General features: G+C 33.8%; 1 protein-coding gene across 7 annotated transcripts in view; it reads left to right on the plus strand.

Annotated features, from left to right (window-relative positions):
• LOC105339740 (tubby-related protein 3) overlaps positions 1 to 13,750 on the plus strand; it is a 51,288-nt gene that overhangs the window by 6,900 nt on the left and 30,638 nt on the right. For 3 of the 7 annotated variants that reach the window (XM_066072368.1, XM_066072373.1, XM_066072370.1), the window contains exon 1: positions 3,386 to 3,607. The exons of the other annotated variants lie outside the window; for them this stretch is intronic. In XM_066072368.1, the coding sequence (XP_065928440.1) occupies positions 3,555 to 3,607 (53 nt within the window). In that variant the 5' untranslated portion in view covers positions 3,386 to 3,554. Of the gene's footprint in view, positions 1 to 3,385; positions 3,608 to 13,750 lie in introns of those variants that run through there. 7 annotated transcript variants of the gene reach the window in all.

Genomic DNA, 13,750 nt, shown 5'->3' on the forward strand with positions numbered 1-13,750 from the left:
AGAAAGGTGTTGGAATAAGCAGGTTTACCTGTATTAATTTCTCTCACCTCACCATGTTAAAAACCTGTCATAATACTGATAGTAAACATTTAAGAACTGTACATGTTCAAATAGCTGATTCATGTCTACGAAATTAACAATTGTTATGGGTGGGTTTTTTTTTTCATATTTAAAAGCTTGCATTTTCATTTGATGTGTGAATTAAAGGCACTTTAATAAATAAAAACTTCAGAATTTCGCAATTCAAGTTCAGGTTGGAACAAAAAGCTAACACAATCATTGAGATTGGGTATTTGTTTGACATTTATTGGTTTGAATGAACATGCATGCACATGTGGATTATGTCATGTGACTCATGTTTTATTTTTGTAAATGATTGTCATCTGAAAGGTTCATCAGAGTTAATTTGATGGCAATGTTTTGTTGTCATGGAGGTGTTGTTTTAAAGTTTATTTTGTTTATTAGATATGCACATTGTATGCATTGCCCGGGCTCGAGAACATTTATTAATCAAGGAATTAGGAATCACTATTTGAGTTTGAGTATTATGAGGCGGTTGGGGGTGATCAAATCCATTAAAGCCCAAAGGGCATATATGATGATGGAAGATTTGGTTACATGTATGCCCGGTCGTATTTGATCACCTCATAATATTCAAAGAAGGATTCCTATGTTACTTGTATTTATATACCGGTAATTTTTAGCAATGGTACAATTGAATATCAAAATAGTTATGAAATATATTGGATTAAACATTACATAAGCGATTTGTAGTTTTATCATAGACAAAGACACGGGAAAATGTAAATATCAAGTGATCCTGTGTATTCAGTAATTTTAGTGAGTGCTTAAAATGGTTGACTTACTTGTGAGCAATTGACAATTAATTTATTGAATAAAACCCAGTTTATCTTGGATTGTATCAATTGATTTTAACCCATAATTTTTACCCAATTTTTTCTTTAATATCAAAATTGTGTGTTTTTGTTTCATTATGAAAGAAACATGTGATTACTAATTTTGCTCTTATTTCATGCTGCATTTTTAAATGAGGCTATATGCTGCATGACAAATGAAACGTCACAGAGAGTATACACAGCATAGATTTATTTAGGTCAAATTTTATAATTAATATCTTATTGGTAATAATGATAATGTCTCTTGGAAATCAAGAGTATTCATTTGTAGAAGGGGATGGGGTTGAAAAAAATTCCATTTCATCTCGGTCTTTCTGATCACGTGATCAGGTGATGACAGTCCATTATTTCTTGTTATGTTAATGGTATAGCCTGTTATCTAATGGTCACATGTATGGAAGGGTGAATCCAGGTGATTAATGGAAGTTAATTAACGAAGACCTTTATTGATCGGAACTAATACATCAAAAGCTGGAGAGGATTAGGAAATTTTTTTTATTTTGGTTTAATTCTCCCATCTGTTGTGTAAAGGTTTACATCTTGATACATATTAAGATGAAGTCATTTTGATTACACTGTGGAGTCATCATGGTTATGTCCGTGGTTATGTCCGTGGCTTAATTTAGTGGGTAACCCTTGCCCATGAATTTACATCCCCACATACATTGAGTAATTAGAAGCAATTGTTAAATTTTTTTTTTAAATTTCCTGAAAACGCAGCTACCAGCGAACTTATGTCCCATGAACCAGAAAATTTTTTAGCTTTACCCATGAACTTTGACCTCTACAATTAAAAATGACCCCACAGTAATCCGATTGCATGTATGTTATAGATGATGATTAAGATGCACTGCTGGTTGGGATCTTTTGTCTCAGTCTTGTACCACTGCTGACTCATGGGATCAGGCAAACCTTTTAAGCTTTTGACTCGTTTTCAGCCTGTGGGCGCAATGGTTTCTCTTTTCCTTGCTTTTTGCAGGTTATTTATGCTTGGGAAGATTGAGACTATGATCAGAGTACAGCAGGTCAATTAATTAAGGCACATTCAAAGAGTAAAAAATCATTGATTTTGAAGTGGACTATGTGTCAAAGAATGAGATGCAATGATTACCAGTATTTCAAGGCGGATTGATCTTGCTGCTTGCATATGCCTGCTGTGATAATGTAAGAACAGAAACTGAATTTACGGATTTGGTTCAGTAGCATATTCATGGAGTTGAGTAGGATTTATGCATTGATTTTTTTTTTAAATTAATACATGTACTATGAATAATTGATGTTTAAGATGGTTAAGATGCTCTGTTTGTGCAGCACAAACTCAAGGTACCCATTGTTGAATTAGTGCGGAGTAAAAATTGTTGGTTGGAAATAGTTTAGAAATATCTTGAGAAATTAAAATTAAATGCTACTAGGATTAAAAAAGGTAGAAATCTGCTGAGAATTTTTTTATCATCAAAGTTCATAAATTTTTAATTGGCAGTTCAGCAAAAAATGGTTTTTAAATTGATATTGCATTTTTAAACATGCAGAAATGATGGTATTATCCTGCCTTGATCTGAAAATTGATTTCAGGGAATTCCAAAGGGAATAGCCTGGGACAGAAGTTATCTTGTACTCTGTCAATTGTTACTGTGGCTGAAATGTTCCATTACTGTAATGAATTGACTCAATGGTGGCCCATTATATTTCACACACAATTAACACTAATGATGGAGATATCTTTCAGATGGTACCATGAACATGTGTTTGTGTGTGTATAATGACTATCATTGAGTGGTTTTATCAATCCATCTATACATTGATGGAATGGTTTAATTATTCCATATCCATGCCACTTTATTGCCAATATTTGTCACACCCAATAGAAATAGATAAGGGGGACTGTGAGTTTTATTGCTGAATAATTGAAATTACCAATAATGTGATGAATGCAGGTAGAAAATGTGTATTCTCTTTACAGAAACCTGCACCCCATATTTACAATAATTGTTCCCAAAGGGTGATTGCAGAACCTGAATATAAGTCTATTGCAAAATGCCCTTTCGGGTACTGCGTGTGCACAAATAAGACAAAGTATGGTGGCTATTGTGTAATTACGTCTGGGCACTTTAATGGTGTCTTCAATCTTTATGCAACTGAGGATATAAGTGGTATTGACTTCTGGTGGACCAAGGAAATTGTCTGCAGTCTTCCTCTATCAATGATTAAAAGACTGGCCAGGTGAATCAATAGGGTTTCCACCTGTTATTTTTTTCTCCTCGTCGACTCGATTAACGAGACAGATTTACCTGCTCAGGTGTGTATACACCCAACCGTACAGTGACTGTGTCAATATCCAGGAACCTCAAGCTCGCTGATTCTCTCTCTCTCGGTGACGTCCTCCTGGATTTAAAGGGACGGGCTATATCTGTCAGACCTGTAAAAGCCTGTTGATAACCAAACAGCGTCACAAAAACAAGATGGCTGCCAGTGTCTGTAAACAATTCTCTACTGACACTTCCTGATACTGGAGGGAAAACTGGACATTTCTCTCGTCGGAGATTTTTTGATTTAATTTCAGGATTTTTTTTTCTTTACTCCGTGAGTGTGTGATTTTGTGACTTAGCAGCAGTTTTCTTTTTCCTGGGCAGTGCAATCATGGAGCCAAGTTATAAAATGGGGAAATACAGTCCCAATCATCTGCTAGAACAGTAAGCTATTGAATAACTTTTTGATCTATTGTATTCTAGATGCTACATTCTATCATTTCAGTCCTGAAGTTTATTGTTGCTTAGAATAATCTCTTTCAAATTGTCTTTCTAAATGAGAATTATTTTATGCTTAGGTATAAGTAAGGTAGTGAAAGGAGTTCTCAGCCAGTGTGTATTGACTTTTGTCAGGGAAAATATTGATGTTGAAGATTAAGCTCTCTACACCTTGTGACTCCCTCTTTGTTATATGGGTGATTTAATATCAGAGGCCAACCAGCAACTTGACCATTGTTCACTACTTTTGACCACTTGTTTTTCTCACTGTCTATCACTCTCATGCTTTCCACTGTCAACTGGTCTACTACTTTTGACCACTTCAGCTACCTTCTACTGTCTACCAATGTTGAATATTGTCTTACACCACTGCCACTTGCTGCCTCTTCATTACTCTCACAGCCTTCTACTATCAACTACAGCCTCATACTCTCACTCTCATACTGTCAACTGTTTAAGGTTGTCGTCTGCCCAACAATATCAGTCTAAGAGCATATTACTGACAACTGTCTATTGCTGTCAAGTTGACTTCCATTATCTCTGGGGTGCAGCGCCTCACACTGCGTTCAACGAAAGCTGCCTTGCAAGTCTTAGTTCATTCAATGTCTGTCACTGTCTTGATTTGGAAAAGATTCGGGGGCTGTTCAATCATATTAACTTTGCCTAAATGATTTTTTTTCTTCTGTACATGTTATCATGTCATCTTCAGAGGATTTTTCTTGGCAGTGACCAAGTGAGTAGGAGATGATGGATAGTAAATGGATTCTGTCAATATTGCTCGGATAAGTGCATCCTGCGTGGCCATATCAGGCTTTTTGTGCTCTCTACAAGAGAGAACTTCCATAGAATGGTTCGGAGTTTGATTTGATTTTCTTGTCCCAGTGAGCATAAAGGGATAAGTGAAGTGTTGAGAATAGCTGGGTTGTGGAAGATGTAATTTTCCCAATTGTATGGGGGTGTGGTAGTGTTGAATGCAGAACATTATCAATTATGAAACATGGTACTGATGAAGAGTGATTGCTCAATGATATCCATAATCAAACAATTGGTTTGGCTTGAATTAATAATGATATCTAGTATTGATCTATGTGGTGATACTAAATTATCTAAAGTGTTTAATAAGGAAGCAGAGTAGATGGTCAACAAAACTAGTACCCATCAAATCTGCTTTAAATTAACATTTTGAATAATTATGACATTTTTGGTCATAAATTATTATCTATAAAAAAAAAAAAAAATTAGCCTCAAAATTTGAATATTTTCCAGATTTCTCTATTAATACATGTGGAGCTCTTCATCTTAAGGAGAAAGGTATAGTCCAAAAAAAGGCTACAGCCATGTAGCCTTCTTAATGTTTGTCCTCAACAGGAGGACTTTGAAAATAGAATTAAGTTTACCTTTTACATAAGATTTTGGGAGGTCAGTCCTTACAACTGTGTTTCAATGGGTGACCTAAATTGTTTGGTGACAGTGTATTTCTGGTTATGTTGTTACGGTGGAATGTAAAGTATTGGTCTTGGTCCTGACTAAACCAATTCCATTATCATGATAGGACTATTTTTGACACATTCTTTGACCTGAGTCATGCAGCCAAAATTTTTTTAAACTAATGATAGCCTTTAATACATGTATCAGTGGCAGAATTTTCTTTTCAAATGACAAATTAAAGATCTTGATGTTTAACAATTTAAGACATTATTTACAGTAAGGTCAAATGTTTTTACTTTTTGCTTTCACAATAGTATATACTAATAATAATACCCCTATAATTTTGCCCACCTTTTTCAATTGGCGGATCACCGCAGTTTATATACGAAAGGCTTTTTTATTACGTACTTTATATCAAAGATTGAGATACACAAAAGCAATTTTACGGAACATAATGCCAATAAGAATGCTCCAAGTAAATCCTCTTCCTGTACGGTTTCCGATGACAATTAATGGCTATATTTAAAGTTCCTCTTTTGGAAATCCATAAACGTTTGTTGGAAGAGGCAGAGTTAATACACAGTTTGTGATCATGATCAGAGCCAAAGACACAGTCATACAGTGTTATTGTCGTATAATTATATTTACATTAAGGTTAATATGTTTTTACTTTCATCGTTTAAAATACTGATGACAATTCGTGGCTATATTTAAAGTTCCTCTTTTGGAAACCCATAAACCTTTGTTGGAACAGACAGATCGAGTTATAAATGTTTAAGAAATACCTAGCATGTGATCACCTGTATTCCAAAGATATACATAATGTGCATTGTATTGTTGTTCCCCAGATAAAACGTAAATTTTACTGCACACAGGGTATCTTGGGATAACACAACATAGTTAGCTCTTTGATTAAAAACCCCCCTGTGTTTTGTGTAGGTAACATGGTGCTTCTGTTGCAATATAATCGTGGCATTATTAAACAGGGGTGTTGTTTCTTAATATATATCAAGTAAATAGTTCATTTAAAATTCCTTAACGTTATGCTTGATTAATAGATAATGAAAAATTTGTGGATCGTGCTTCTAAAATCTAGCGTACCAGTGTACCTAATCTGTACGTTTTCAAAAGTATTTTGTGTGTGAAAAAAAATTTGATCAAAGCTTTGATTTTGATGATTTATAAATTAAAGGCTGTATATGTATCAATTATTCTGACTACCATGAACTGTACAGGATTTAAAAGGTCATCCAACAGAACAGATTCAACTTTTTGAGGACCACTGTTGCCAATCAATGTCATGTTGAAGAGTTACATCATGTTTAAAAATAGACTCCTGATGTTTTGTGTTGACCAAAGTCAATATGAAGCTTCATTATATAACATGTATAAAGATAAATGAATCACATCAAAGATATTCTGCACATTCTACTGTAAATGTATTATATTTGACTATGTATTCTTTTCAGCATTTTTGGCTGTAAGCGGCGATCATTAATTCAAGTGCATCACTAAATGCTTTTCATATATGTATTGCAATGAGCACATTAAAAAAAACGTCAATTTAAATCCACGCTAGCTTGTTGAAAAATCATTTTCAACCAAATATCATACACGCCAAATATAATACGTTTACAGTATTTTGTGAAGAAATATACTCATAGTTACTTTAGATTATTTTTTCTTTATCTTTGAAGATACAAAATTAATTAAGCTGGTAGTCACATAAATTTGGATTAGCAAAGAAAATTACATTCCAAATGATGAAAAACCTTAAGAAAGAGTCGGTAATTCTTTACATGTTCATTATCACTTTTCTTCATACATCAATCATTATTTCTTAGAAGCCATAATCAATGGTGCCCTTTAAGAAATGGAGCTGCCCTCGAGTCCTCATGATCAGGCAGTCTGTCCATCTCTTGTAGAAATAATACCACATCAGCTTTATATACTGCAGTAGCTATGCTTACTAAGTGATTTTCTGTGTCTGGCCAGAATCATTAGCTGAAAAGGCACTAGCCATCGAACTCCCGACCATTTTTTTTTTATCGCACCTTCCATGTAATGATACATAATAGGTCTAGATGGTGGTCAGTGAAGGAGGATTAGCCATGTCAGAATTCCTAATGGATGGTATAGGTGACCATATCCATATATTAACAGCTGACTCAATATGGTGGCAGAGTCTTCAGAGATTCAGGGGTGGTTTAAAGTAAATCCACCCTCCTATGACGTCATACATTTTACATAAACCATGAATTCATTAAAATTCTTGCAAGTAGATTTGTATTTTTTATGTTATTATAGGTGCACATCAAAAACTCAAATCATTGTTTACTTGGAGATATTTAATAAGCGTTTTTCATCCTAATATTCGACATAATTCAATAATGACAAAGGGAAATAACTCTTTTCTACTTTTCTCTAAGTGATATATCTAAATGCTACAATTTTTCTAATGTTAACAATTTTTTTTCTATTTTTTTAATTAATTTTAGTTTTCTGGCATAGTAAGCAATACAATTTAAAAAGACAAACAAGTATCCATCCACTTATATTTAATTTTTAAACAAAAAAAGTGTGATTTTCAGATGATAATTTCAGCCTTTGGTTTTTATTCCCTTACATCTTAAATAGTATGGATACATATATTTTTTATTTATTTTTTGATGAAATCGAAGTCCAATAAGTTAAAAAAAGTTATTTTTTTAACTTTGAACCCATAATTTTATAGGTACGGAGTTACCTTAAATAGAAATAACTGTTAGAATGTTAGGCATACAGAATGCATTCTGCCATTGCAGCATTTTGTAATCCCCTTTTTAATAACTGGTATTGGTAAATGATACCAATATATCATAGGGCAACAAATTTTGATAGTTAACTAAAAAAAATTCTAATTCAACTGCTGAGAAACAAAACACTTTGACATTGTAATTTGCTAAAAATGAAACTTAAATCATACAAAATACTTTGCTTCAATCTTCTTAATCCCAAAGTAGAGACTTATATAATTATGATTGTTTTACTTTGCATACTTTAACTTAAAAGATGAAACACTGTGTAACATACATGTACAAAGCAATGGCATTTCATACAAATGTGTGATGGGAATGCTGACACTCTTACTGTGTACACATATTTAGGATCCTCATAAACTGTCTGCAAAGCAAATAATAGGACATATTGCACCTAAAAAAAAACTCTAATGTGTGGTCCCCATCTGTCTGAAACACCAGACAGAAGAGTACGGATATGTTATCACACATTTTGACAAGAGAAATCTTTGGGGTCCTTTCAGAAAGTCTGCCAAAAAGGGGGGGGGGAGAATAGGGCACAAATTTCACACCAGAAACATCTCTAATGTCTGAAAAAACAGATTTCCGAACCCCATCAGACTTTATTCCTAGATGTACTTTGATGGCTAAAGGGATTTTTTTGGCAACATTTGAAACTGCAGAATCTGATTTTATTGTGTTTTCATGCAAGCAATGATGTCAATGTCAGTTTTTCGTCACAGTTGTTTAGTACTTGGTAAAATGTTGAAAACCTTTGGGGCAAGCAGAATATGTCAGTTCTTAATGGGTTAATATTGAGCATCAATTCGAATGAAATAAATACGTTGGCATTTGACTGTTAGACGTGCAGTGCATGATTACAAAATTTTGCCGTGAACAACTGCAGCAGTATTTCATGTACTGTATACTGTAAAGGGGGAGGGGGTGTTTTGCGTTTGTTTTTTGTTTTTATTTATGAGTTGAAAAACAATTATTTAGTTTGGGGTTCACAGTACTGAAATCACCCTGTCTGAATGACATCTATATAGCTGTCTATCTAACAGTCAAAAATGAGGGGAATATAAAAGTTGACTTCCTTCATCATCATATCACGAGTATTCTTGACTGTCTTGTACATGTAGTCTTGATGCAACATTGATTTTAAAAAATCTCAATGTTTAACCTGCTTTGCAAATCAAACATTTCCTGAGACATTTAATTAATATTCATGAGATTTTAACGATTGTTTGCCTTGTTACTTAAATGTCCTAAATATCAACCTTAATCAAAATCTTTCGAAATGATTGTAGTTTTAAAGGTGATTAATCAATATATAAGATGATTCTGCCACAAAGCTGGTTAAATTTCATTGTTTAGCGATTCAGCTCTTCAGATAAGGACATTATGGTATTTAGATAAAAGATTAATAATATTGAATTTTGAATTGAGAAAAAAAAAGCCATGTTATTTTCACTGAAGACAAGTTACCAGTGCAATTGATATTTGTTATTTCAGCTACCATGGTAACTGATTCAAAATGTCCCCCCCTCTCTCTCTCTCTCTCTCTCTCTCTCTCTCTTTCTCTTATATTGACAAACCAATTTAAACATCTCCAGCTATCTGAACTGTCATGTATTCCAGTAGAGTCAATAGAAAGATATTGACAAAATACTTCAAGACCTTTACACAAAACCTCTATTGGGTTCAGGCCTAGTGTTTGATCCGTAATTAATTAATTAATGATCAGTGGTTAAATTCTTCCCCTCTGAACTATTAATAACAGATAGTTGGAGGCACAAAAAGTTAAATTCTATGTATAAAGGAAGGAAAAGGAAGTGGAGCTTTGAGAGAACATTTTTTATTTTATTTTATTAACTGGTTTGGCTTGGCATGTGTATGTTTTGTTCTAATTGACTTCTTGTTCCGATTTTTTTAAAGCAAATGGACTCTTGATCAACTAGTTTGATAGTCATTTTTATGATAATTTATTTATATTCATGATTCCTAATTGTACACGGCTTCGTTATCCCATAAGAAGCATCATTTAAAATATATGCATGCATACATTTTCAACAAGTTAGAGTTACCTTTCTTTATCAGAGAGTCAATGAACCTTAACTTGAAGCTGACATTAAATCATAGGATTTAATGGCTCAATTTTTAGCTCACCGAGACGAAGTCAAGGAGAGCTTATGCTATACCCTCGGCGTCGGCGGTGGCGTCGGCGTCGGCGTCGGCGTCCGGACCTGGTTAAAGTTTTTGTTGCAGGTCCTGTATCTAAGCTATTACTTGTCCTATCTTCACCAAACTTGCATGGGTGATGCATCTGGACCTACTTATGGACTTGAAAGACTTGGATGCTGAATCTGGGTCCTAAATTTCAGATGCTGGAGGAGGTTAAAGCTGACATGAATTCATAAAAGCATTTGGTCGCCATATTAGTTTCGATCGCTCCTCTACTGCCACTGGGGTATATATACCGGTTGAGAAAGTTACGGTCGGTTGCTTTCCGATCGAGGCATTCACGTTGCGCGGACTTCTAAATGCATGAACTACACATTGTACATGTAGTAAAATGTAGTAATAAAGAATGAAGAAAACAACAATCAATGAAATACAAAATATATTTATTCTTTGAAAGGATGTCCAAGGTATCTGTATTATTTTGCACAGACAGTGCTGCCTTACTTCGCATGCACATCGAACACGTGTGTCGTTCATACAGAGTGCATAACGTCTGCATCTTCTTGAAAACCCTGGCGACACTACATCCAACACAGTAGCTAAATGATAGTAAATCCAAGAAAGTAACAACGTTTCTATCCGTTCCTACAAAAACTCCCCGTTTATAAAATCCATGCGATAATTGACATTGCTCGATCTGCCACAGTGTGTGGTTTGCGCATGTGCGATGTTATAACATACACAGGAAAACGGTCTACAATTATCGAGGAATTTCTGAAGTATCTGCGCCTGGATTTCAGTCTGTCTTGTTTTGTCGTTTATTGGATATATCTTGCCAGTGAAGTGGTTGTCATATTATTTTTGTTCAAAACGCGTTTTTACAAGTCTTTTCGTCCAAGGTAACGTGTTCGGGTGTATGAAATTCCTGAATGCGGTGAAGCATGACGAGGGCTCTCGGCCTTATATAGGGGGTGTGTAGCGATGAGCAGAACAATAGAAATCGACAACTAATATGGCGGTAGTCGGAGATAAAAGGGAAGTAATGCGTATTTCTGAATTCATGTCAGCTTTAAGGTTGTTGGACCAGGTTAAAGTTTTTGTTGCAGGTGCCCTTTGATAGCAATATCTTAGTTACTGCTGGTCCGTACATCACCAAACTTGCATGGATGGTGTGCCTTATGATTCTGATGCACCAGACAGGCTTGAGTGCTGAATCTGAGCTATAGGTTTCGGATGCTGGAGGAGGTTAAGGTTTTTGGAGCAGGTTAAAGTTTTTGTTGCGGGTGCCCATTGATAGCAATATCTAAGTTACTACTGGTCCTAACTTCACCAAACTTGTATGGATGATGCGTCTTATGATACTGATGCACCTGACTAGCTTGAATGCTGAATCTGAGCAATAGGTTTCGGATGCTGGAAGAGGTTAAGGTTTTTAGAGCTGGTTAAAGTTTTTGTTGCAGGTGCCCTCTGATGATTATATCTTAGTTACTACTGGTCCTTACTTCACCAAACTTGTATGGATGGTGCGTCTTATGATACTGATGCACCTGACAAGCTTGAATGCTGAATCTGAGCAATAGGTTTCGGATGCTGGAGGAGGTTAAGGTTTTAAGAGCTGGTTAAATAAAGTTTTTGAAACAGGTGCCCTCTGATGATGATATAACTACTTGTCCTTACTTCACCAGACTTCCATGGATGGTGTGTCTTATGATACTGATGCACCTGACAGGCTTGAATGCTGAGTCTGGTTTCGGATGCTGGATAAAGTTAAGTTTTAAGGAACAGGTCACATGTTTAATAGATGATAGTACTATATCAAACTTGCATAGTTGATTTAACTGTAATATGAATGAATCGCAGAGGTAGCTTCAGATGCAGAGCTTGATCTCCATTATCAAGGATGCTAAAAAATAAATCTTAGTTATTACAGGTCCTAACTTCACCAAACTTGAATGGATGGTGTGTCTTATGATACAGATGCACCTGACAGGCATGGATGCTGAATCTGAGCCATAGGTTGCGGATGCTGGAGGAAGTTAAGGTTTTAATTGCTAGTGCCCTCTGATGATGATATCTTAGTTATTACTGGTCCAAACTTCACCAAACTTGCATGGATGATGCGTGTTATGATACCAATGCACCTGATGGGCTTGAATGCTGAATCTGAGCCATAGGTTTCGGATGCTGGATGAGGTTTAGTTTTTTGGAACAGGTCACATATTTTATAGATGATAGCTTGCATAGTTGATTTAACTTTATTATAAATTAAATGCAGAGGTAGCTTCAGATGCAGAGCCTGATCTCCATTATCAAGGATGCTAAAGAAATCTCCTACCTCACTCAAACCATGCTCGATAGATAGATGTGTTTGTTGATAAATGATATAACATGATTCCTATGATATAGTATTGTATGATATGAAACAATATTGTTTGATATGATACAATATGATATCATATGTTATATTATAAAAAGTTATACAATACGATATGATATTGTATCAATTTTTTGGATATTTTATGATATGATATTGTATCATGATACTGTTATGTATAGTATTGTATATTATGATACAATATTGTATAATATTATATTGTATTTTTAATTTATTATTTTATCACATGATACAATTACATAAGATATTGCAAAATATTATATTGTATCCTATGATACAATATTGTATATTTTATAATATTGTATCATACAATATTGTATAATATGATATTGGTTTCAGTAATATAGAATCATATCACATGAAATTGTATTATATGATATTGTAATATTATATAATATTGTATCATACGATATTGTATGATATGATATTGGTTTATATGATATATTATCACATCACATGAAATTGTATTATATGATATTGTAATATATATTATTGTGTCATATGATACAATATGTATAATATAATAATGTGTTTTATAATATTTTGCTTTATCACATAATATTGTATCATTTGATAAGATACAATGTTGGAATCAAATTATATTGTATTATATGATATAATATCATATAATGTATCAAGTATGTTTCAGTGTCATTCAATACAATATCATACTATATTATACAATATAATATGTTTCAATGTTATGATGTATTATGTAATATGATATTGTAATATAATACTATATTGTATTATATTTTATGATATTGTATTATGTGATCAAATACAATAAGGTATAACACAATACAATATCATATCATACATTACAATATCATATCTCATTATTGTTTATTACGGTATTTTATTGTTTTATATGATATATATTATAAATATGACATGATACAATATTTAATTTTATATCATTGTATTGATTAACATATGAACATATGATTATCATAAAAAAATTTATCAGATGATATACGATATTTTGTCAAAACAGAATCCATGAATATCCAAGATCATAAAGTATGATTTTCATATAAAATGATAAAGGTGGTCTTATGAAGGTGATGTCTCATAATGGTGATGCTCCGTCTCGGTGAGCTTAGTAATCTATGATTACCTATGTTTACCTAATTTAAAAATATGACAAATCATTAATTAAACCTACCAATATTCCTCAATGGCAACAAAATCTTTTCAGTAAATACATGCAGTATGCACCCTATAATTTGAATATCCAGACATGTGAAAGAGCAGTCATAAAGATAATGGCCCCCTTTTAGCATTGGAGCTCAGCAGTGCAAT

Source organism: Magallana gigas, chromosome 9 (assembly GCF_963853765.1).
Source record: "Magallana gigas chromosome 9, xbMagGiga1.1, whole genome shotgun sequence".
In the NCBI taxonomy this organism is placed as follows: Eukaryota; Metazoa; Mollusca; class Bivalvia; order Ostreida; family Ostreidae; genus Magallana; species Magallana gigas.